Source organism: Phocoena phocoena, chromosome 3 (assembly GCF_963924675.1).
Source record: "Phocoena phocoena chromosome 3, mPhoPho1.1, whole genome shotgun sequence".
NCBI classification, from domain to species: domain Eukaryota; kingdom Metazoa; phylum Chordata; class Mammalia; order Artiodactyla; family Phocoenidae; genus Phocoena; species Phocoena phocoena.
The window spans coordinates 130,912,091-130,938,890 of record NC_089221.1 but is presented as its reverse complement, the minus strand read 5'-3'; the positions used below and the strand labels follow the sequence as shown (position 1 = coordinate 130,938,890).

Sequence of the window (26,800 nt, the reverse complement as noted above, 5' to 3'; positions counted from 1 at the left end):
GGGCCTCGCTCTCCTGGCCATGTTGGATCTTGCCCTGTGAGGGCAGACGTGTGACCCTGACCTGCAGCCCCCAGCCCGCCTCTGTCCCAGCCCAGCCATACAGAGTGCCAGACAGAGAGCATGTGCTCAGTACATCTCAAAGGAGTGCCCTACATCTATCACGCACACGTCCTAATTCAGCACGATCCACTGACAGCACCACAACAACTCGACAATCTGGTTGGGGAGACGAGAATGAGACAAGTCAAAACAACGCCCAAGTTATCAGATGGACTTGAAGTTGAAATGATAACACTCATGACTGACGACGTTCATGAAGTGACAGGACCACATGGATACACCCAGGGTCAGGCACGATACCCACGGCCGGAGCTCTCAAGGGCTGTGATGCCACCATTTGTTCTCCCACTCAGGAAAGCATGGGGGTGGCAGATGTGTGAGTGCCATTATTATAGGGATATACTGGATGCAAAGCTGTGTGCTTTCTCAGAGGTCCCTAGCTGTCTCCCCTCCCCTCCCCTTCTCTCTTTCACATTCTCTCCCAATCCCCCGCCCCATCCACATCAGGTCACATGGCGACTTAGTTGAAACTCATAAATCAAAGCAGGGAGTGGAATCTGGCTTTCTGAACAGCTGCCAAGGGGCTGGAAGTTAGTTTGAATTTGGCCCCAAGGGAAACAGGAGATGAGAGATAGCCAAGTAGAAAAATATCCCCACCTTCCCTTTCATCCGTAGACTACACCAAGATGTTGCTCCTTGTTTGCAACCCATGGGAGAGGTCCCCCTAGGGAGAGCACACCCGCTGATGCTAGAGGTCACTGTGCAGTGGAAGCCTCTGCTGTAATGGCCTCTCCTTTCTTGCCCCATTTCCTCCCTTTATCCTTACTCTCACTGCCTTGGGCTTGCAACACCTTATCCATAGCTTAGGTTCTGTTTTCTAGAGGACAGTGGCTAAGTAAGGCAAAGAATAACCATATATTTGCTTTACTTTGTAAAATAAAAGTACGTCACTCACAAACATCGGTGCTTTAAGAGCTGTCAATAACAAAATGACTTGTGTGCAACACACCTTATCATACATCCCAACCCATGGTGTCCCAATACAAGAGAAGAGAATGAGAGGAGACAGAGAGCGCTGGTGGGTTTTGATTCAAATACTCAAGGGCGCTCTCGTTATCTGTTAATTCCACAGACATTTCACCATGTCGCTAGGTGCCTGGCATTGCACAGGGTACCAGGGATGCAGAGGTACCTAAGACATGGTCCACGTCCTCAGGGAGTAAGGGAGACATATAAACACTGGGGTAGGTGCTGTGTGACAGCTGAGTGATTCAGGAGCGGGGCAGACAGGAGGTAAGGACCCTCCCTGTCTTGTCTGAGGATGGGAGATGGGGGAGAGATCAGCTCACAGTGCTTGGTCCTGAAGGGTACAGTTTGCTAGGAGAACAAGGTGAGCGGGAAGAAGGTACTCTTACACTCTGAACTCCCACTACCTGCTGCCCATTCTCTGCGGGCAGCGCAGACTTCATCTGCCTCTAGACCCCAGCTCCTCAGGGCAGGGACCGTGTCATGTGGTTTATCAGGATATCCCTAAAGTCCCACTGGAGACCTGGCTTGCAGCAGGGACCCAGCGGAGACCGTGGAGCCATGGAGAGGCACAGATGTCCTGGCTCAGTGATCTCCAGCTCTCCCTTCCAGCCAGCGCACCCGAGGGACACTGCTCACTGCAGCCTAGGGCCACCGCGATCCCCCGCAGCCAGGTTCCCTCCAGGGAGCAGGTGGAGGGGGGGAAGTGAGAAGAGGCCTTTCGGCAACTTGGTTCCACTTCTCTGGGTGGGGTGGAAAGTGCTTCTCCCATGAGAACCTTGGCCCGGGATTTGGTTAATGATTAAATCATATGTGGTAGGATTATATAATATCTAAAAAAGGTCATTGCCACCCCTTTTTACTCTCAACTGCTGCTTCGCTCTCTTCACCATCACCACCTCCCCTTCCCCAAACAAAGCAAAACTAAAACCACCATGGCCCACACCACCCCTGGAGACGGAGGCCATAACCAACATTGGAAAACAAGAACTCTTGGCAAAGCCAGGGTCCTGGCACAGAAATGATACCTTTGGGAGAATATGTGCTGAGTGAGTCCTCACAGCCCTCACCGCTCCCCAGAGCTAAACCCAAGCCTGGGCTTGGGGACTGACTGGGCAGTTACCAGACAGGAGGGGGCGGGTCAGAGCCGGTGAGGGTCCCTGGATCCAAGCATCGCTCTTCATATGATGCCGAGCTTATGACAAAAGAAAATTCCGTTCTTTTAAAAAAGTCTACTTTTTTGCCTGCCTGCACTGGGGGCCCTGTGAAATTTCTTCCCCGCTATAACTATGTCCTAATATAAAACCTTGGTGTGATCAAAGGCTTCTTCAACCCAAAATTGTGAACACAATTGCTTAAGCTGCTATGGAAGTTTGGCCCCTTGACATATCCAGAAAATAATGAGAGTGCAGCTGTGGTGGCTGACGTGACGTGTTCAGGCACTTGGCAGGGCTCAGAGCTCCCCATCACCGTACTTGGTGGCCAATCCATCATTCACACACCTGCTGGTGTCTCTGCCATTCAACTCGGGCTTTACCCAATGGACACCAGCCATGGACAAGGCTTCATAGCATTACGTGCCACTAAACAGGTGTCTGCACAAACAGACGTGCAATTGGCATAACTGAAAAAAAATGACATGTGTCAGTGACAGGTCCAAGGCTAATTCCATTCTGCTGCCTGAATGACAGACAAGGCCTCTGCGGGCAGGCAGCATCATGGCGGAAAGCAGTGGTAAGGACCAGGGGCCCGCCCAGCCCAGAGAAGCTCCCAGCTCTACACTTACCAGCTGTGTGATCTTGGGCAAGTCACTCCCCCTCCTCTCCCAGCCTCAGGGTTTGCACTTGAGAAATGGGGATCACACTATCCCCACCTCATAGGCCTGCTGTGAAAAATTATGGAGAAGTGAGTGCAAACCACTTAACACTGAGCGTGGCACACAGAAAGCACTCAATCGAAGGCCAGTCTCCTTAGGTGAACACCCCTATAGAGGGAACTTTGTGTCCACCTGGGGAGGGGCTGTCAGCACCCAGAGTTGTTCCTACCAGAGCTGCTGCGTTGAGTTCAGGGTGCTTAAGAGTGGTCTGAGCCCAGGGCTGGCAGAGCAAGCCTTCCCACTGTGAGCCCTGCCAGGTGCGCGTGCTGGGTACAGAGTCAGGCCAGGAACGGCTGGTCTCAGAAATTCAGGCATCTGCTGAGCAAGTTAGATGGCAGGTGTTTTACAAATGTTCTCCAAATGAATCAATGGGCTTTGGAGCCATAAAACTGCCTGTGTATCCTTGTGCACGGCACTTAGCCTCTCTGAGTCTCCATTACATCCCTAAAAATGTGCTAATAATATCTTCCTTCCAGGGTTGTTGGGAAGCTAGTGCAGTCCTGTAAGTAAAATGCCTAACATAAAGTAAGTGTTCAGTAAATGGGAGCTACTAAATTGCACTGTGAACTTGCAGTGGGAACCAGAAAATAAACGAGTCATAGCTGAAGGGAAAACTATTCTATTTAGACGTGTAACCTTGGACAAGTCACTTCACTTTATTAAGGTTCGGCTGTCTCATCTGTAAAATGGAAGCAGTCAGACGTCTTAACCCACAGGCTTGCTGTGAGGATCAGGCAAGCTACCCCAAGTGGAAACTTTGTAAACTCTAAAGTGGTAAACAGATGCTGGCGGCTGAGCAGCGCCAAGAAGGACCTTGGGCTAAAGAGAAATTGAAATGCCCGGCCCAAAGGATGCCAAGGGCAAGGTGTATACACAGTAAACCATGGGTACAATGGCCTTTCTTATTTGTTTCCTAAGTGGGCTATTTTTCCTGACTATAAAAGTACTGCACTGTAGACAATCTGGAAAACATGAAAGTGCAGAGGAAAACACAGAAATCTCCTGTGATGCCGTTGTCTAGAAATAACCACAGGAATTGGGTCATGTTTCAGTGTCGTGTAGCCACAGGTGAACCACGAGCGAGTGTACACAAGGCAGCGTACTGGAGTGGTCCAAGGGCAGACCTGAAGGTCAGCTTCAGGTTCAAATGCCAGTCCCACCTCCCACCAGATGTGTGACCCCAGAGAAGACTCCTTACTTCTCTAAGCCTGTTTCCTTGTACCTAAAATGGGGATAACATTAATGTAACTTTCTTTGTAGAACAGTTAAATAAGATAATAGGATTAAACAAGATCATGCATGTTAAATGCTTAGCACAGTGCTCATCACATTCTAAGAACTCGATAACTGCAGCTATTATTACAATTATTACTATACATACATATACACTCACAAAATTTTTATTTACAAAATGGATCTTTTTGGTAACAACCATGTCATCAAATTTTCTTCTGCAACAGTAGTTCTCCAAGTGTGGACTCACGGCCATCGGGATCAGTCTTCCTTGGGAACTTGCTAGAAGTACAAATTCTCAGCCAGACGTTGACCTACTGAACGGAAACCCCAAACAGGGGGCCCAGCCAACGAGGTTTCAACAAGCCCTCCTGGTGATTCTGATGATCACTCCAATTTGAGAACCATTGATTTCAGTGGCTTCACAGCATTTTCTACCATGATTTATTTAATCAGCTGCCTCTTTTCAGACATTTAGGCTATTTGCCAGTGGGGCGCTGAAGTGGGCTGTACAGGCTCATGAGACGCAAGCGTAAATATTCTCAACTCTATGTTATTTTGGTAGCTTGAAATCAGCTACAGGAGGAGTTTTCACACCACAGAAATCAGCAAATGCTACAAAAATTAGGGCTCCCCACCTCCACCCCAGCTGGTTATCTTTTCCCAGCACACTACTGGCTAGTCCCATACGGTTTTGCTATATGAATAACACTACAGTGGACATACAGGTCCATACATCTACTTGCACATCTTTGATTGTTTCCTCAGAAAAACTCCTAGAGATGGAACCGCTAGATCAAAGGATTTTTTTAAAAAATAAATTTATTTACTTATTCTTGGCTGCGTTGGGTCTTCGTTGCTGCATGCGGGCTTTCTCTAGTTGCGGCGAGCGGGGGCTACTCTTCATTGCAGTGCGCGGGCTTCTCATTGCGGTGGCTTCTCTTGTTGCCGAGCACAGGCTCTAGGCGCACAGACTTCAGTAGTTGTGGCACACGAGCTCAGTAGTTGTGGTTCGTGGCTCTAGAGCGCAGGCTCAGTAGCTGTGGTGCATGGGCTTAGTTGCTCCGCAGCATGTGGGATCCTCCCGGACCAGGGCATGAGCCCGTGTCCCCTGCATTGGCAGGTGGATTCTTAACCACTGTGCCACCAGGGAAGCCCAAAGGATGTTTTTAAGGAGTTTTGATTCACACTGTCAGCTTACACTCCCACCAGCTTCCCCTGCATGGGTTACAGTGGACTTTTGAGCTGTGGACTGTGGACCCAGGATCCTACACCAGCCCTGGCCATGCTGAAGAACGGGGCAAATCCTGACATTTTGTACGAAGCTCCACCTTCCACCCTCCCCTCCTCCACCTCCTGCTCTGTGGGGGTGAATGTTAACTGTTCTTTCACACACGGCCGTCTAGAGGGGCACTATCCGATAGAATTTTCTGTGATGTTGTGTCTGTGCTGTCCTACGTGGCAGCCACTAGTCATGTGAGGCTGTTGAACACCTGAAATGTGTCTTGTGCGGCTGAAAAACTGAATTTTTACTTTTATTGAATTTTAATTAATTTAAATTTAAATAGTAGTCTAGTGGCTACTGCATTAGCACAGCTCTAGGGATTCAGGAGGGACTGTGACTTATGGTTCTTTTATAATTGACGATCATGGTGACCTGAGATCCTGCATAATTTGCACCAGCTCTGGTTTCAAACATTCTGTTCCCACTGACCCAGAAACACTGACATGCTGGTTCTTAAATGTCTGGAAATTCTGATATTTCAGAATTTAAATTACAATCTCCCGGATTGTATTTCCTGTGTGGACCCCTTTGTCAGATTATGTCCCAGTAGGGAATGGACCCCTTTGTCAGATTATGTCCCAGTAGGGAATGGGAAATATTGAGCTCCCAGCTCAGCAGAGAAGCACAGTTGTTCACTCAAAGGGCAGTCTCCCCATAATCACTACTATCAATCTATTGCTGACAGACCATCTTGGCCCTGTGCTTTTGCTTATGCTGTTCCTTTAGACCAGAAACCCCCTTCATTAGGCAATGATACCTCCTCTAGGAAGCCCTCCCTGATTATTCCCATTTAGAATTAAATGTGAATTTAAGTGGCCTCTTAAATGTGAATTTAAGAGGCCACTAAACATGGCGCCCATGATCATGGCTTAGGCGAGAGCTTTGAGTCACCCACATAGGACCTATTTACCCCCCATTTTAGATAAAATTCTAATAACTTTAATAACTGGATTTCTGATTCCAAAGCTGATTTGAAATAGCAAATTAGAAGGGGGAAAGACTCCTAGGGACAGACAAACTGGAAGTGACAAGAAGTAAAAATCACCTAAGAGTCACGCAACAAGGAAGAAGATTTAGAAAAACATATAAATACCAAACCTGGGTTTCTGAAAGCAGAGCCATTGGGTCATTTTGTGCAAGGGCAAATACTTTTCCAGACCTCAGCTGTTCTTAAGGGAAATGCTGTATCTAATAACTGATACTCATTAAGACAACTATAAAGCATCAAATTCTAACTTTAAAGTCTAAGGAAGAAGTGAGGAAAGTCATCCTAAAGTTCTAGGATTTAAAGCTTGACAGGATGTGAGAAGTCATCCATACTTTATAGATGCAGACACTGAAGCCCAAAGAGAAATGCAATTTGCTCAAGGTCACAAAGCTATTTACTGGCAGGGCTGGAACCAAAGCTGGTCTATTTGTTCCATATCAATACCTGGAAAAGTCACTTGATGAACTTTTTACTCCATAATGCCACTGAATTGATGAGACATTTATGGAGGAAAAAATGATGTATCTTCCCCACCCATGCCCACACGAAGATATTTTCTCTTGTCACTGATGATTAACACTGGGAAAGGCTACCTCTCTATATGGAAACAGGTGTCAAAATCAAGAATAAGACAAGAGTTGGCATTTATATCTTCGTGACGAACATGGTATGAATAGCACGACTTGGGGGTGATATAATATTTGAAAGAGCATTCCCTAATTGGGGTGGTTAATATCCAAATTGGTATTACACACGGGTAATGTGATCGAAGTCTGTAACGAAAATGAAATCCCTCAACACACGGCTGTCCATCAAGATGCAAATGACAGAAGAGAAATAAACCACTGATGATACACAAATGATTTCAATGCTCCGTGCATCACCAGACATCTATTTGGGGGCTTGGGCCGTGGAGAAAGAATAATACGGTCGATCTAAGGCAGTTATAAACCACCACTGATAGATAAACACACATCTTCTCGCTCTATGCAGGAGCAGGAGGTATTCAGAACAAGGTGGTTCATACAGACAGACAGCTCTTTAAATGATACCTTGCAATTACATTACAGCCTTGCAGTAGATAATAAACCTTCAATGTGTTGAATAATTTAAAATTTTCCAGTGGCATGAAGGTTGAAGGGAAAGAAAATCACACTTTGCTTTAGAGGAGGAAAATTCCTCAGCAAATCAAATGTGGGAATTCAGGCAGAAAAATGTCTAGTTTTTCATTCATTTTCCTGATAGGTGGATATTCCATCCCAGGTCAACCTGCCCCCTGATTTTCAAAGTCAAGGAGTCAAGAGTGAATGAATCTATAAGAAATAAAATAGGAAAATATAAAGCACAAAATCCTTCCATGCTATTCCTACTGTCATAGATGAAATAATACATAATAGCATAGTATTCTGGATCCAAATAAACTTGAGTTTGGACCCTGACTCTGCCATTTGCTTGCCGTGTGAACTGAATCTTTCTAACTCTCAGTCTTATCATCTGTAATATCAGGACAATAATGCCAACCTCCTAGGACTCAGTGAGATCATGAATTAGCATTTCCTGGCTCATATTAAGTGTTAATAAAGACTGGCATGTACTATTGTTCTCATACATTATTATTACTAATAATGAAGTTTAAGTTTTGGGGTCCATAAGCTGCAGACACAAAGGGGGATGAAGGAAAAAGAAGGAACAGATGAACACAACAGAGTTTCATAATCAAGGAATATTATGGCATCCAGGTTAATGCTTATGGTATGGTCAAGCCATGGTTACCCTGAGCCAGCCACTGTTCTAAGCCCTCCACGAGCAATATCTCAATTAATCCGCACAACCGTTTAAGGAAGTAGCCCAGTTTTACTCATTGATGCACAGAGAGGTTGAGTACTAGTTCAATGTCACCCTACTGTCTGACTCTAAACCTAGGGTGCTTAGAACCCAAGGATTCAAAGCCCAAACAACTTAAAGTTTTGCATCTAGTTTTTTCAAAAATAATTTGCACATGCATAATTTTACGCTGTATCTACAGGGGAGTTGGTGGCCATAAAATTTGGTTCCTGGTACTGCCAAGGTGGGCTTGGGTAATTAAGTCAGCTATAGACCCTGGCGAGCATCCAAAGAAATTGTCAAAAGGGAAAATGCCTTTGTTAGATGACTAAAACTGTTGTCCAGTCTTGTTGAAAGAGTGCAGTGTATATGCTGTGTTAGCAATTAGCTAAAATGTTAAAATGGGGTGGATATTTGACTGCACTAGTTGGGCCTGAAATGTATTCAAGGATGAGCTTTGGCTCACATATTAAGTCAGTGAAGGAAAACAAAAGGACAAACCAGGTGTCTATACCTGCTGCTGCAGCCTTGCCCTTTGAGCACAATGGATGGTCTTGCTGACCGGGAACAGTCTGGACCGAGGGCTGTGATTGTGTGCCTGACCTCTGGAGGCGCCGGACAGCTGTGGGGACTGCACCCCGCCAGCCACAGGCGCACCCTGATTGGCCATGAACCAGTCACCTGACTGAAGTACCCAGTGGGCCTCCCTTCCTCCGCTCTAAAATGTAGAGGCTGGGTGAAGATGCCAGAAAGCAGGGCAGAGACTCCCTGAACTCTGAAGTCGTGCTGCCTGGGAACACTAACCTCTCTTCCATCAGTGGAAAGCCTTGATTTCTTCCAGATTTAAAAATAGACTGTGTGTGTGGGTAACTTGCAAAGCCTGAACTCGAGGTTTTACATGTGGAGAGCTTGCTGAGAGATAGGATCCGCGGGAGTGTGGAAGAAATATTTAAAAATAAAGGTTGAAATGTGAATAGAACCGGAGTGCCTGTTCTTGAACTCACTCTACCACGTTTTTTTAGGAATTTATTTTGCAGCGGGAGGCACTTGTGGGTAGGGATACAAACAGGGTCTTCAGAAACCTGGAGGGAGTCATGGGAAGATCAGGGCAGAGGGAGACTCCGGTGATGGGTGTGGTGAGGAGAAGTATAATTCAATATGAGGAAACGCTTTCCTAAGAGCTGTCCAGTTAATCATGACATAGCAGGACAGACGTGGAACAGGTGCACAGAGGTAGCTCTCAGAATTACTGACCCGGCCTTACGGGTCACTCCAGCACACATAAGCAGGTGAGTACCCTGAGCTGAAAGAACCCAAACCCGGCTGTCTCGACTTGAGTCTTTCTATTTCTAAGGCCATGAAAGTGGTTAGAAGTGAGCTCATATGGAGAAAGCGCTTTTGGGGGCAAAAATGTTCACTGGTAAGTTTTAAATGTCCCAGGAAAGATCAAAATCCATGTGCTGGAAAGCAGGGCTTTTAAGCCAGGTACCCCCAAATTGGAGATGTTGGTCTACCCCAGAATAGATAGGACAGCAGTGGAGAAGGCAGGGTGCTTCTGACTGAGGACCAGGAAGGGACCCAAGCACATTCTCACATCAAAAAACATTTTATTGGACATTTCAGGAGGAATTTATTCCACGTCTGGTGAATTTAGAGTTATGGGCTTGCTTGGGGCCTCAAACAGGTGATTATGGTAATTTAGAGAGAAAGTGCCAAGCGTTCCAGCTTGAAAACAATAGCGCCTCCTTGTATTGATAGAGGGCTGAATACCCTCCAAAGTGCCTTCCCATCTATTATCTCATTTGGTCCTTACAACAGGCCAGAGATGTAGGTTGTGGCTCTCCTGCGAGGCTGTGAATGAGAGTTTTCCCCTCTCTGGGCTTCAGTTTCCTTATAGTGCTCCCAGGACTGCCTGGATCAGAATCCCCAGAGAGCTGGTTATAATGCAGATTCCCAGCCTCCACCCAGACAACAGAACCTGGACTCATGCTGGGGTGGAGCCTGGGAATCTGCATGTTAAACATACTTTCCAGGTGATCTTTATGTGCACCAGAATTTGAGGACCCCTGCTCTAATATTTCATAACTCCTCAGCGGTGAGATCCTGTCATATGAAACACACACACTCAGCAACTAACAAAATCCTGAAAAAGTATAAAATTCTGATGAGTGGGGAGAAAACAGTCTAGTGTTGGCTGAGTGCATGTGATCATCCAGATAATAACAGCCTCCCAAGGATGTAATTAGTGCCCTCGAAACTGGAGTATGACTGTTTAATAATTTAAGTGAGGTCATCAGGATTAATGAAGAGCGGTTGAAATTAAATGTGGGACCATAAATCCGCACAGGCCTGTTACAGTGAGACAATTATTTATGACAAGGCATCCTGAAAAACAGGGGTCTGACTGAGGCTGAAGGCATCTTAACTTAGCTCCTCCGATAAGAGCCATGCAGTTTTGCACTTAAGGTAATCCAGGGTCTACATCCAGAGATATCACCATCCAACTGTATCACAAAGCATTTATTTGTGATAGACGGTCTTCTATTCCTATAATCCAGTGTTTTCCAAGTCTGAGCAGCATTTCAACTCTATCAAAGTAATCTGAGATGCCTGTTGAGAATGAAGATTCTTGGGGCCCACCCCAGAACCACCGAATCGGAATCTCTGTGAGTGGGCCCTGGTAAGCTGCAATTTAACAAGCTCCTCAGTTGGTGCTGACAGGGATGAGAGTTAAGAAGCCCTACGTGAACTGAGCTGGAACCGGAGACCGTGTGGGACACACTCCCGGCGTGGACTGCCTGCCTTTGAGGTCACTTTCTCCTTGGCCACCTGACTGGAGGGTTCTCCTCAGGGTTCTTGCCTTCTGTGGAAATCAGCATCCTCCTCTATGTCTTTATGGCACTTTTCAGCTCTTTAGGCTCTTTCACATTTCTAGTTTCATCTAATCCCTGTAACGAGACTCTTGAGGTAGATGGGGTAGCTGAGCGCTCACCGCCCTGTGGACAGTCATGATAACCCCCATCACCACAACAGTGTCACCGGTGAGCACCGTTACTGAACGCCGACCGTTACTGAATGCAAACCGTGGGCTGGGCCCTGTGCTATATCTCTAGTGCATTAGCTCACTTAATCTTCACCTGACCCGTGAAAGGGAGGATGGTAGTTATGGCTTGTGGGTTGGGAGTGACGGAAACCCACCCGCAATAAATTTACCCAAGAGGACGGCTCATGGGAGGGGAAAGGACAGGGGCGGAACTGGCCTGGAGTTAGGTCAGGCTCAGCTGGCATCACAGGCTGGCGCCTTGGATGAATCACCGTGGCCATGGGGTTGGGACAGCACTGGCCAGGTGGGCTGGAGCCTCCTTCATGGCTGGGTGGTATTACTGACCGGCTGTCCCTTCAAGATCACAAGGAATGAGTGGTAGGTGAGGAGCAGTCCACCAAACTGACTATGCCACCCTGTCTTCCTTCAGCTGGAAAGGGTGGGAGACGGGGGCGATAGGGTTCTGCGTCTACGACAAAGAATGCTGAGAGTCAACTCTGCTCGGGAGGAAGGTCTATTTACAGGTCATCTTCATTCACTCATGAGTTAAAAGTACTGATTGCTTCTTCTGACATAAGGAAGCAGAAACATGTTTTCTGGGAAAGGTCAGGGCTGGTCTTTCCTCCTGCCTGGTTAAAACAGATCTGCTGGCTGCTGTGGAGGTTTCTGGGAAGGTAATTGTTAGTTTGAGCTTTCCGTTAACGGAGACTGGAGTGCAGTTATTATTTAGAATATTCCAGACCATATATTCTGACAGCACACAGAAAAGAAAAATTAAAAGTTTCTGAGAAGACTGGGCAGAAAACAGCCTTATAATTCCACCTGTTTTCACCCTCACTACATATTATTAGCAATGCCCAATAAATCCCATTCATTAATTGGCACAGTAGACGGTGGGAGTTATTGGTTATTTTGAGATTCCCGGTTGCTCATAAACAATGTGGGCATCTCCGAAGAGGTCTGCATTCATGAAGCTAACAAATAAATATATATATTTTTATCATTCTGGGAGGAATGAGTAGTTTGGTCTTTCAGGAGAAGGACCTGAGTGTATACGAGGATCCCAAAGGTTGAAAAAGGCAGTCTGCATCTGTTAATACATTACGGGACCCAAAGTCCCTAAATAGTACAAGAGGAAAGAGTGTTACTATGGTCTTCACATGCCTGTTTCTTTGTTCTGTACAATGATGCAAGAATTACATTTTCATGAGATTTTTCTATTTCAGATAGGAAAGCAGGAGAATAAAAAGAGAGAAAAGAGAAATGAAAACTTCAATGCCCACGAACACTATATTGATTAACAGGGCTGCAATCTTCTCCTTTTAACTTTTTCAATGAATAAGAGATGTATAAATGTCTGGATCTGGCCTTCCTGATCTTCAGAACTGTCAAGCATTGACTGTTTTTGGCTATGAAAACTGGTAACATTTTAAGCCTCCGGTGTTTACAGATCTGAAGGTGCCTCTGGATTCAAATCAAACCAAAATTGGCTCTGGAGCTGTGGCTGCCTGATAAAGACGTGACTGAACCTTTCCGGGACTGGAAGTTTTGCAAGGAAATTGGGAAGAATTCCTGAAGTATTGATACCTTTTGCCAATGAGTCATTTCACAGCTGCCCATGGGTCTGGTGTTGGTTAGTAGGTTAGAGCTGATGCCTACTTTTTGGCCAATGTGCTTCGTTAACCTGCTAGAACCAATATTACTTAGAGGAGCTGGCTAATATTTATGTAACCAAGCAGGACCCTATGGGGCCTTCCCTGGCACACCCCCATGTCCTCCACCTGCCTCTTCTTTGTAGAAAAGCTTTAGTCTCCCAGGCCCCCCACCTGAGTCTCAAAAGGCTGGCTCAGGAGTTAATGATTAGGAAATGCGAAGATGCAGAAACTAACAATACTTGTTGGTCTGGGAAACTGGTAACAATTGAGACTATAAATCAGCCTCGGAGTCACTAAACTCCCAGGTCCCTGAAAGATACAGATGAAGGCCTGACACACATTCCTAAGTTGTTTTTACAGGAAGCAGACCTCCACCAGAAAACTGCTGACCGCAAGCACAGAGACCTCAGACTGGGTGAAAGCAGAACAGGGGTGACGCTTGAAGCTTCATCTTGATGCCACAACCCATCCAAGAATTGTGTATGAGCTGGTCATGCACCCTGCAGTCCCCTCCTTCACACTGCCTTCAAAATCTTTATCTCCTAACCAGCAAGTTGGAGATGGTCTTAGGACATTAGTCCACCACCTTCCCAGGTTGCTGGCCCCTGAATAAAGAGACTTTTCATTTCCTGCCAACACTTGTCTCCTGAGTATTGGCCTTTTGAGCGGCAAGCAGCTGAACTTGAGCTGGGTACCAGCCCTGTCCAGTTACACTGATTGTGAATGAAAACAGCAGAACATACTTCCTTAGACGTACGGATGTATATCAGATGTCATGACTGAGCATTTCATATCTTTACCTAGCAGTTTTGTTGTTGTTTTTACCTAAAAGTTGTTTTATTTAGGGGGTGGGGTATGGAGAGGAGGTGAATTCCTTGTACTTGGGTTTGAATTTTCTACTAAATGTGAATTTTCCCATTAGGCAAATGTTGGCTAAGAGGCTCCCAATAAAACTAAGTAAAATATGTTTAAATTGTTTACAACGGTGTCTGGCACATGGTAAGTGCTATCTAGGTGTTACACAGCATTATTATTATTGCTATTACTGCTTCTTCCCCTCTATGAGGCAGACAAAACCAGTTCCTTCAGCTCCCCACTTACTGAACTAAAAGAAGGATGGGAACAGGACTTGGATGGTTTGCACTCGATCAAGTGAGATACTAAGGGACCTCCTTCTTTTATTTCAGCCTCAAATCTCATTTCCCTCTAGGCCCTGAGTAAATAGCAATTCACGTCAGACCTAAGCTGGCAGAAAGGCCCAGGAGCTTTCTGAAGAAAGACTATGACAGAAGGGGGGCAGCTCTGTGGCCCTCTCCCTGGGGACCTTATTCCAAGGACCTCCAGTCACCTGCTTCATTGGGTTTTGCTTCCCCCCATTTAGTTTTTAAGGGAACACTAAAACAGTGGAAAAGGTTAGACTTTAATCCTCACAAGAAAATCAGGAGAGTATCAGCCATTTAGCAGAGTCTTGCTGCACCAAGTTTTTAAAATATAGAAGGCTTGCCTACTGTATAGAAGCATCACCTTTCTGAAAATATAATGCAGCTACTTTCCACTACAGAAACGATTCTTTCCCAAACATCAGAGCTTTTGATGCTTCAGATGCGATCTGAGCGATTTATTTGAATTTTTTTTTTTTTTGCTATCCCAGTAAATCATTTATATAGTGCTTGATTCACAAAATCCTGGGTTGTTTTTTTTTTAAGATGCACAAAATATACCATAAGCATATCGACTCTTGCATGCTGTGTTCTTGCCAGATAGCCACCAAAAGGTTTATAGATTTCCCCCATTATAAACTAATTGATATTCTGTAACAGCTTTAATCTTCTTAGCAGTTCTCTCCTTTGGAGTCTGAGGGGAGAAGCATTCAGGATGTTATATGAAAGGAGAAGAGAATCAAGAAACCTGTGGATTTTCTTAGTGCTAAGACACCCTAGAGACTGGGCTGATACATAGGAAGTGTGATTCTTAAGGTTACGGAACCCATCGTGCGGAAGATGGATCCCTCCCGTCAAATGGGATGATTAACCAGGAGGAGACTCCTCTAAGGGCAGGTAAGCAGTTTAGGACACCCCCCATCGATCTCTCAGAGCCTCAGTTTTGTCATCTGTAAGATGGAACTGTTACCCCTGCCTTCACAGTTCCAAAGAAGGAACAATATTTCATTTCTGGGGTGGCCAGGAGAGGGGACACAGGGCAGGCCAAAGTACGAACGCTCTTGCTGCCCACACAGCCTGCTAATTTATGCTTTCCCTGCTGTGGTGAACTCACCGGTACAGGCTCTGCCCTGCCAGGGAGGCCCACAGCTCCTCGCTGCTCAGCCTGTTCCTGCAGCAATCAGTTCAGGAGCAAAGTGGTAGGGACAGATCCGTGTTGTGCTCTCTGGATCAGCCTCTCCAACAACACACCTAATATTCTGGAGTCATGTGAATCCTGTCTCTATCTCACAATTGACTCAGAGGAGGAGAGATGTGATAGTCATTTTATAATGACAAGGGGGAAATGACTGTAGAAAACTTAGTGGAAGAAACCTGGATACAAAGTTAAATATAACTGGATGTCCACTACACAAAGCGTAATGTAAAGGGTCTAAATGTAGATTCACATTATGGATTATTGTCTAGCTAGTAAATAACAGATGAGTTAGCACTATACCTACTGACCTGAGGGATGTCTGTGATACATTAACAGGGAAAAAAAAGAAGAGCAATATATACAGTATGATCCCATTAAAAGGGGAGCAAAAACATGTAAAGATTAGGGGCAAAAGTTCTAGAATCAGAATGCATGGTTTTGAATCAAAGTTCTGCCTCGTTGTCCTAAGTAGACTGGCCATTTACTTAACCCCTCTGTATCTCAGTTTTCTCGTCTGTAAAATGGGGATAGAATATTACCTTTATTAAGTAGAAAAAAGAGGTTTGAGATCATTGAGTCCAGTGGTTTTCATACTGGGAATGACAGAAGCCACAACAGTGCTGAGGTGATGAATGGGTAAATGCACTGAGCACGAATGCGCAGTAAGTATTAGCTCTTGTAACTACACGTTAGTGTTATGATGCAGAGTGGTCTAGAAGGATACACACCAGACTGTTGACATGAGTTACTTCAGTTGGCCTGCAACTAGAGGGGGATTGGGAGGGTATGAAAGAGAAAATGGAAATGAACAGACACTGGGAACAAAAGAACATGTTCAGAGGGCAGATTAGATGCTCAATAGCAAATGTCACAGGGAAGTGCAAATCCAAACAACAATGAGAAACCACTACACACCTATTTCAATGGCAAAAATCCAAAACGCTGACAACACCAAATGCTGACAGGATGTGGCGCAACAGGAACTCTCATTCATTGCTGGTGGGAATGCACAATGGCATAGTCACTTTGGAAGACAGTTTGGCAGTTTCTTGCACAAGTAAACATACTCTTATCATATGATCCAGCAACTGCCACCTTCCTTGGTATTTACCTAAGTGAGCTGAAGACTTACGTCCACACAAAAACCTGTACGTTGATGTTTAGAGCAGCTTTATTCATAATTGCCCAAACTTGGAAGCTACCAGGATGCCCTTCAGTAGGTGAATGGATAAATAAATGGTGGTGCATTCAGACAATGGAATAGTATTCAGCACTAAAAAGAAATGAGCTACAAGTTATAAAAAGACATGGTGGAACATTAAATGCGTATTACTAAGTGAAAGAAGCTGATCTGAAAAGACTGCATGCTGTCTGATTCCAATTTTATTAGACATTCTAGAAAAGGCAAAACTACTGAGACAGTAAAAAGGTTAGTGGGTGCCAGGAGTTAGGAGGGAGGGAGAGATGAATAGGCAGAGCACAGAGGATTCTTAGGGCAGTAAACTACTCCATATGATGCTATAATGGTAGACACATGTCATTATACATTTGTCCAAACCCATAGAATATATAACACCAAGAGTGCACCTTAATATAAACTATGGATTTTGGGCGATAATGATGGGTTGCTGTAGGTTCATCCATTGTAACAAATGTACCCCTCTGATGCAGGTGCAGGACACTGATGAGGGAGTAGGTGTGGGGGGATATGTGCAGGGGGTGGAGGGGTGGATGGGAACTCTCTGTGCTTTCAGCTTAATTTTGCTGTGAACCTGAAACTGCTCTAAAAAATAAGGCCTATTAAAAAAAAAAACACACATTGGGAAAGGGGAGAACCCTAAATGTTAACAGTAATTGCCTCCAGGTGATGAGGTGATGGATGGCTCTTTCTGCGCTTTCCACATTTCTGTCTTGACTCCTAGCCTGTGCTCATGACGTTCCCTCTGCCTGGAACATTCTTCTCCCTTCCCTACCCCAAGGAGAAGTATCTGCTTATCCTTAGGATCGAGTTCAGCTGCAATTTTTTCTGGGAAGTCTCCCCTGATCTTCTCCGTGCTCGACAGCACCTGGACCTCCACCAAGGGGCACATACTCCATGGTCTTATGATTGCCCCTTACCTTGTATGTCTGCCCTGCTGGATGTGAGCCTTAGAAGAGAAGTCTATTTTATTCCCGTTGTAGCCCCAGCAGCTGCTGCAGCGACGGGCACAGAGTCATTTCATGAATATGAATGAAATCAGGACAAATGTAGAGAAAAACAAAATCAGCAGCACAAAACTCAAGGTGACGAGAACCCAAACAATACAGTGAAAGTGGGGAATGGCCATCCCAACAGTTGTGGTGGTCCTGGAAGCAAACTAAGGCTTCGAGAGAGATGACAAGAAACGTGGAATAGATGCTGATGGGCTCGTGTCAAGAGTGGTATGTTGCAATGCAAATCAGGTCAGGGCAAACGGATCTCCTTGACGTGTCTCCAGGACTGGCATGGTGTGACAGCGCAGGTCAGAGTTAATAAGCCCATCATAGAAGGAAGACCTGGGACCTTGGTCTCAAAGGTAAGAGCCTCTACCATGTGTACTAATGGGCCCTGCAATATCCATACTCCCTCCAGCACCAATCACTGCCAACAATCTGTTGATAGCTCCACAAACGCTTGCTTGCTTAAGAACCTCCTTTCAGGGAACCCTTCCATGTGTATGTTTTTGTTTGTTTGCTGATGGGGAGCTGCGTTGGGGGAAATGATGTCAGTGAGATCATATCATAGCCTTTCGTTTCTGCACCTCATCATCCCAGGTGGCCCACAGTTCATCCAAAGACAATAATCCCATCCAGGTCTACATATCCTATTATTTTTGGAAAACCAATATTGTTTGGAAATGGGGAGGGGAAGGAGAATAGAAAGAAACGAATGAACAAAGACCCCTCTTGATTCTCCTAATAAAGATCTCCTATCTGGGCAGTGTAATCTGGAGGCAGGTCTGCCACCCTACACGCTCACCTTTCTCCCACTAGTGCAAAAACACCTCTATGTCCTCCTCATCCTCAAGCCAAGCCCCCACATTTGAAGAGCTTTTGGAGGCCCCTGGAAAACTCCGCAGTGCTCTGTTTGCAAGCAGGGCCAGGATTATTCCGGGGCCAACGTTTGCCTTCACTCTAGTCCCCAGTGCTGCCTGCACAAAGCTCTGGATCTTATTTTAAGAATTCATCTGCTCCAATTTTGTCTCCTACCCGAGGTCTCGACCCTCAGCCAAATTAAAATTAGTTGCCCTGAGGATCCTAGAAGAGGCTCATTTCAGAGGAAAATGCCTTCTTCCAGGCAGCGCCAATCAAGCCTGTAGTTAGCATCTATGAATTTCAACTCTGAGAACTGCCTCTGCTCACGTGGCCCAGAGGAATCCGTCTTTCACGGTGGCCCATATTTGCCGTACTTGAGACAGGCCTCTCTAGAATTCTGAAGTTGTTTCTCTCAAATCTCATTTTTAAAACAATCACTGCTAAGTTTTTCTTCCAAAGCTGCCTTGAGAATTTCTTCTTGAAACAAGAAGAATGATTGCTTTTCTGAAGAACTCAGGTTGCAAAATCTGACAGCTAATGTGCAGGCAGGACTGAGGGGCAAGAGGTAAGAGTTCTCCTCTGCATTCCATGCCCGATTCACTGAGAAAAAAGGGCAACAGTCAGGGGCCTCAGTTCTCATTCCTGTCTGTGAAATGGGACAGTATTCATTCTCTTCTCTATCTTATTAGGGTTTGGGGATGGTACTGCATTGGGTTAATGTTTTTGCTCTCTGGAGAAACAGATGTTAGTTGGTGAATGTCATTCTTATATAATTTACCTTTTCTTTCTCAAGACTGTTACAGTCTTTTTTTATTGGGGGAGGGGGAATCACGTTATTTTCATCACTGAGTACAACACTGAGGAAATTGGGATATTGGAGCATAAACCATTATGGTCCAGGATTGGTTGTGTTTGATAATGAGCTCTCTTTAGCAAGAAGTTTGCTCTTTAGTACAATGGAAAATGATGTATTGAGAAGCACCCTGGGGGGTAGAAAACAGTAATGTGCTTCTGCAGATGTTTCACATTAACAGCTAAGACGAGGGGACAGGCTGTACTGGGAGCGCAGAGAGGGGATTCTTGTCTTTTCTCTGCAACCAGCTGGCCATGCGCTCTTAGTTAAGCTTGTCCACTGCTCCAGGACTCAGGTTTCCCATCTGTACAATGAGTAGGCTGTTACATCTGCAATTTTCACACATTTTTAAGCAGTGGAGTTCCTCTTAGTGAACAATTTTCCAGAAACCAAATATAGACCATGCCAGGAGAGGTATGTGAACCCCACCTGCACCTGTGAGGTTCTTCACAGCCCTCACAGTGCTCCCTGACGCATTCCTGGGCCCCCTACTGCTCAGAGGCACATGTTCAAAGCCAGTAGCCTTGGATGACCTTGAAACTCTTTTCTAACCCAGCAAGGAGAGCTGCTGTTTCTAATCTGGATGATGCCGGGTTCACTCTCCCTCTGGAGGACTAATGCCTTGTGATGCTCAGAGATGGATCCTGCCAAGTGTTATGGGTCTGCCCCATGTTTCAGAAAACAGGTGACAGGGACCTGAACCTGAAACCCAAAGACGTGGGCCAGCGCCGGTCACCAAAGGAACCTCTGTGTCTTCCACAGCCACATCTATCTCGCTGACTGAAGACGACCCTGTTGCGAGTGATGGTTTTCCCCGTGTGTGGATACAGCTGTAGCTGCCATATATTTTCCCTTCTTCTCTGCCCCCCTCATTCATTCATTCACTAATTCACAAACGGTCTAATGAGGAAGCCTGATAATGAACAGGTCAGCAAACAGCCCTGTGACCCTACGTGGAGAAGGGAGCACAGCGGCAGGGGCGGGGGACCGAAGTGAAGATGAAGAGGAGCCCGGCGCTTCCAGGATGTCCTGGCCGAGGGAAGAACACGAGAAGACCCCAAGGCAGGATGGAGCCTGGCGTGCTCCAGAACAGAAGGCCCTGCGGCGGCTGGTACACGAAGAAGGAGAGCAAAGTGCAGAGGGCAATCCGCACGGCTGTGGCTCTCAAGAACCTGAGGGAAGGCTCGGGCGCTCACCCCGAGCAGCAGGGGCTGTGTCTGCGCAGCACAGTTAACGGACGGACGTCAGTTAATGACTTGAGCAATGTGCTCATTTATATTCATTTTCACCACCTGGCTGAGAGCCCGTGGCCTGGGGGTAGTGGGCCCAAACTGGGGGAAGGATGAGGTTGGGAGAGGAGGAGGGGTAAAGGACGAAAGGCAGGAAAGGCAACGGTAGAGCACGGGTCTGGGGCTCTGAGTCCACGGGTCTGGGTGTTCTGCTGACTGGCTGTGTGAGTCTGGGCCAGTCACCTGACCCCAACTCCTTGTCGGAGACGCAGAGACCCCAGGGCCTCCCTCAGAGGCTGTCGTCATGAATAAATGAGATAATGTATGGGCCTGGCACACAAAAATGGTCCCCGGAATGGTGAATGGATGGGGAGACGGTTTAGGCGGAAGGTGGGACAATAGCACATTTTTTTAGTGCTTTACAATTTGCAAAGCCCTTTCACCCACGGAAAGGGGGAGACCATACCTCCATGTCTGTACATTTATCCCTGACACCCCCTCCAACAAACTAGCTGTAAATAATGTTAATAGTAATAATGATAATACCAAGCTTAAATGTTTATTTCTAATGTTCACTTTGTGCGTTGTACTGTCCTAACTATTTGACATGTATTAACCCACTTAATAGTCATATTAAGAGGTAGATTCCCTTTTACAGATGAGGGAACTGAAGCACAGAGAGATTAAGTGACTGCGTCAAGGTCACAGAGCTAATAAGTGACAGGGCCAGGATCAAAGAGGTAATTATTGCTAAAGAATGGTGATACAGACACAAGGAGACACACCCACAGGTGACTTCACAGACCTCACTTCAGGGACACAAATAAATCTCATATAATGGATGCTATTGTAACCATGGCGGAAGTACTAAGGGAACAGAGGAAACGAGCTCTGATCATTTAGTTGTCAAACATGTATTAAGCACCTACTATATGCCTAAGGAGTTGAGGATATGTAGTGAACAAGACTGATGGGGTAGTCCCAGCTCTCAGAATGTGGAATCTGGTAGAGGAAACATACAACAGGCCAATGTTTACACACACAATGCTCACATGTTACACTTATTTATATTTTAATTCTGATGTGATAAGAGCAAAGAAGGAAAAGTAAAGGGTCCCATGACAATGAGTGTATGTCAAGAGTTAGGGGAGAGGGCTTCCCTGGTGGCGCAGTGGTTAAGAATCCGCCTGCCAATGCAGGGGACACGGGTTCGAGCCCTGTTCCAGGAAGGTCCCACATGCCGCGGAGCAACTAAGCCCGTGCGCCACAACTACTGAGCCTACGCTCTACAGCCTGTGAGCCAGTTACTGAAGCCTGGGCACCCAGAGCCCATGCTCCATAACAAGAGAAGCCACTGCAATGAGAAGCCCGCACACTGCAATGAAGAGTAGCCCCCACTCACTGCAACTAGAGAAAGCCTGCGTGCAGCAACGAAGACCCAATGTAGCCAAAAATAAATAAATAAAATAATTAAAAAAAAAAAGAGTTACGGGGAGAATTAGAGACAGTAGGAACTGAGTTCAAAATGTGTGTGTATGTAGGGCTTCCCTGGTGGCGCAGTGGTTGAGAGTCCGCCTGCCGATGCAGGGGACACGGGTTCGTGCCCTGGTCTGGGAAGATCCCACATGCCGCGGAGCGGCTGGGCCCGTGAGCCATGGCCGCTGAGCCTGTGCGTCCAGAGCCTGTGCTCCGCAATGGGAGAGGCCACAGCAGTGAGAGGCCCGCGTACCGCAAAAAAAAAAAAAAAAAAAATGTGTGTGTATGTATATGTGTGTACACACACACCCCGCCGCGTAAGTGGGGTGTAGTACTAAAACGGGGCAGTAAGCAGCTCAGCTTTGATTATTCTGGAGTGTACTTAGATTCCCTCTCTTCACTACTTATTAGTGCCTCTACAAGAAAGTGAGAGAGGAAAGGGCTTCTCTTGATTTTCCTGCAAGTGGTGAAAGCTCTGATACAAAGAATAAGCTCGAGACCATTGGCTGGAGGGCAAATTGTTCTTGGATTTCATTTGTGGCTCCACCTCTGTCTCTTAAACCCATGGGTAAGGCCCATAGTGAAGAGGCTCTGCAGTGTGGTCTAGTGGTTAAGATCATGTGTGTGGGGTCAGACAGATGTGACTTGGTCACCACATCACCATCTAAGAGCTGTGTGACCAAGGGCAAGTCACTTAACCTCTCTGAGCCTCAGTTTCTGCATCTGTAAAGTGGTGTGGCAGACACTGTAGGTGGGCTGTCCTGATACCTTCTCTAATCCACTTCTTTTCCTATTTCTACTAAAGAGGCCAAAAATCAGAACACTCACGTTCCCAGCCACCCTTGCAGATATGGGCGCCCAAATGTCAGAGTTCTGGCCAAAAGTCTCTGGGGAGACTTTCCTGAATAAGAAGGCAGTCTTCCAAGGAAGAGGCTTTGTTCTCTTTGCCCTTCCTCCTTCTTCCTGCCTGGAAGGTAGAATTCCCAGAGGTACAGCAGCCATTTTGTAACCATGAGGATGAGGAAGTGGGAAAAGAGAAGAAGTCTGGTTCTCCAATGATAGACTCGAGCAGCTGTACCAATCCTGGATCTCATTATCAAATGAATGAATAAATGAATAAACCCCTTACTTGTTTGAGCTATTATTTAAAGTTCTCTATTATTTGCAGTTTAATGCACTTCTACGTTGATACAAATGGGATAAAAACAGAACCTATTTCATGGGTCGTTGTGAGGACTAAGTAAGATAACTTGTGTTCAGTGCCAGGCTCATGGCCTCAAGTATCAGTACATGGTGGCCCACATGCAGGCGCTGCTGAAGATGAGAAAACCTACCACCCCTTTAGCAAGTCACTGAACAGAGTATAGAGGGTGGGAAGCTGGGTGAAATGGGCCCTACCTCGGTCACTGAAGTCGTCCACCAGGACAATCTCGGCGATCAGCTCCGGGGGCGAGCGGTTCAGCACGCTGTGAACGGTGCGGAGAAGGGAGGACCAGCCCTCGTTGTGGAAGGGGATGATGATGCTGGTGTTGGGGAGCGTCTCCAGGTAGCGTTTGCTGTTGCAGCTAGAGGGAGACACGGGGGGACAGGGAGAAGACAGGTTCAGCTCTCATGTTGCCAGGAGAACTCATGCACGTGGTTCAGTTAACTGCAATTCCTACTTCCTCTCCAGGCTTCAGGCAATGAGTGAAAGCTGGGGACATCACGGTCATTTCACAACTTTCTTCTACTTGGCATCCCAAAGTCCTGCCTCTAATCCCTGCACACAGAGTGCACAGGGATACACACACACACACATGACCCCCCCACCCAGCTTTGTACACGAGCAGTTACAGAACAACAATCCCCAACGGTGACGGAGCAGCACCGGGGTTTGGTGCTTTACATGCACTAACTTGTTTATGCCTCAATTGTGATATGAACATGGTTGTCCATCCTCATGATTCCATGTAGAAGACAGCCCTTCAGTAACACTCTTGTCTCTCTCCCCACCCCTTGCACATTCCTCTCTATGGAGGAGAAACCATGTGTCCTTAAACCTGGAAGAATAAACTGGGCTTCACTGGCTTGGCCCCTCTTCTCTCCCTCCCTGGGCTCTGTGGGCAGAGGGCACATTTTCTCCTTTGCTTTCCACCAGCCCCATGGTAAGCTTGGGGGCAGAAGGCCCTGTTCCTGTGGGCCTTTAATATCATGGTAATACCCCAGAGAATTAACATAGTTACTTAGTATCAGCAAATATTTAGCTGGTGTTCAAACTTCCCTGATGTTTTTGTGTCTGGTTTGTTTAAATCTGCATCAAGACAAGGCCCACATTACTGCTTTTAGCTGATGCATCTCCTAGGTCTCTTTTCCCCTTACCATTTGTTTAAGAAACTGGGTCATTTGTTCTATAGTATTTCCCACAGTCTGCATTTTGCTTCCTGCATTGATGTGGTGTCTCTCGACATGTTCCTCTGTCTGCCCCACTTTGCCTCCTGTAAACTGGTAGTTAGATCTAGAGGCTTGACCTAATTCGATGAGATATTCTGGCAGCCTCTTTATAGGTGCTGGTGTGAGCATTCCTTGGGAAACACATAATGTCCAGTTGTCTTTCCTTTTGTGGTGTTGGTGGCCAAAGATGATTTGCATCTAAATCCTTTATTTCATCAGGGGTTTGCAAAATGGTGATTTCTAATTCTATCATTCTTTCTTTACTAGCTGGAATACTTCCATGGAGAAAAACTTTACCATGTCAACTATTTGGCTACACTGAAATATAGGAAAGATAGGCTAAGTTCTTGATTCTTAATTTACCGATTTTCAGAAGGACCTGGTTCCCTAGCATCCTCCAAAGATGGTCAATTATTTGTTTTCATTATGAACTCATAATTTTTAACATAATTAATATGTTTCAATTCAACGCTAGTATTATTCTTCTTGGTTCCCAAATAAGCCTATTTTTAGCCCAAGGCAGTCTTCTCAAGTTGGCTCCTAGTCCTTTGCACATGGTCACAGAGTACTGACAGCTTCTTTGTTTTCTGACAAAAGGTATCAAAAGATTCTCCAGGCTCAACTTGTATGTTTCCTGCTCTAACCTGGAATCAACCCTTCTGCCAAGGAACCCTGGCTCTTTAATATTATCAACATAACCATTTGGATGCTGCAATATGGGCACTAAGTGCATTCATTACTATTATGTTGGTTATGGCTTCTATGCCTTTACGGTGGTCAGCACTACAAATATATTTTAATTAGATGAGTTTATGCTAAAATTTCAAATATATATACAATTTCATAAACATAAAATTACAGAGTTTTACTAAACCTTAATTTTATATTGTATCTCTTTTTTATTGAGATACAATTCACATACCATAAAATTCAACATAAAATTCACCCTTTTAAAGTGTATAACTCAGTCATTTTTAATATATCCACAAAGTTGTACAACCATCACCACTATCTAATTCCAGAACATTTTCATCACCCCCCAAAAGAAACTTCATATCTATTAGCAGTCATTACCCATTATCCACTGCCCCCAGTCCCTGGAAATCACTAATTTGTTTTCTGTTCCCATGGATTTTCCTATCCTAGACATTTTATACAAATGGAATCATATAACATGTAGCCTTTGTGTCTGGGTTCTTTCACTTAAGCATAATATTTTCAAGGTTCATTCATGTTGTAGCATGCATCAGTACCTCATCCTTTTTCGTGGCTGAATAATATTCCACTGTACAAATACAACACATTTTATTTATTCATTCATCAACTGATGGACATTTGGGTTGTTTCTACCTTTTGGCTATTATGAATAATGCTGCTGTGAAAATTCATGTACAAGTTTTGGGGTAGACATATGTTTTCAATTCTCTTTGGTATATATCAAGGAGTAGGATTGCAGGCCATAAAGTAACTCCATGTTTAACTTTTTTTTTTTTTTTTACGGTACACAGTCCTCTCACTGTTGTGGTCTCCCATTGTGGAGCAAAGGTTCCAGATGCGCAGGCTCAGAGGCCATGGCTCATGGGCCTAGCCGCTCCGTGGCATGTGGGATTTTCCCGGACCGGGGCACGAACCCGTGTCCCCTGCATCGGCAGGTGGACTCTCAACCACTGCGCCACCAGGGAAGCCCCCATGTTTAACTTTTTAAGGAACTGCCAACTGTTTCCAAAGTGACAGCACCATTTTACATTCCTACCAACTATGTATGAGGGTTCCAATATCTTCACATGCTCACCAACTCTTGTTATTGTCCATCTTTTTGATTATAGCCATTCTAGTGGGTATGAAGTGGTATCTCATTACAGTTTGGTTTGCATATTCCTAATGAAAAATGGTGTTGAGCTTATTTTCATGTGCTTATAGGCTATTTGTATAACTTCTTTGGAGAAATGACTAGTAAATATGTATTTCATTTTCATATTGTTCCTTGCTGGTGTACAGAGATATAATAGATTTTTTATATTGAGCCTGTGTCTTGCAACCTTGCTGAACTTATTAGCTCTAATGACATTTTTTTGGTGTGGATTCCTTAGGATTTTCTATACACAAGACAGTGTCATCTGCAAATAGAGATAGTTTTACTTCTTTCTTTTGAATCTAGATGCCGTTTATTTCTTCTTCTTGTCTAACTGTCTAGAAACTCCAGTACAATGTTGAATAGAAGTGGCAAGAGCAGACATCCTTGTTTTGCTCCTGACCTTAGAAGGGAAAGCTTTCAATCTTTCACCATTAAATATAATGTTAATGTGCATTTTTCATCAATGCTCTTTATCAGGTTGAGGGAACTCCCTTCTATTCTCAGTTTGTTGAATGTTTTTATCATGAAGAAGTGTTGGATCTTGTCAAATGCTTT

At 45.4% G+C, this 26,800-nt stretch overlaps 1 protein-coding gene across 1 annotated transcript in view; it reads right to left on the bottom strand.

The window, feature by feature from the left end:
- GALNT10 (polypeptide N-acetylgalactosaminyltransferase 10) overlaps nt 1-26,800 on the bottom strand; it is a 223,161-nt gene that overhangs the window by 62,015 nt on the left and 134,346 nt on the right. Inside the window, exon 4 of the mRNA XM_065874259.1 lies at nt 23,359-23,525. Within this exon, the coding sequence (XP_065730331.1) occupies nt 23,359-23,525 (167 nt within the window). The remainder of the gene's footprint in view (nt 1-23,358; nt 23,526-26,800) is intronic.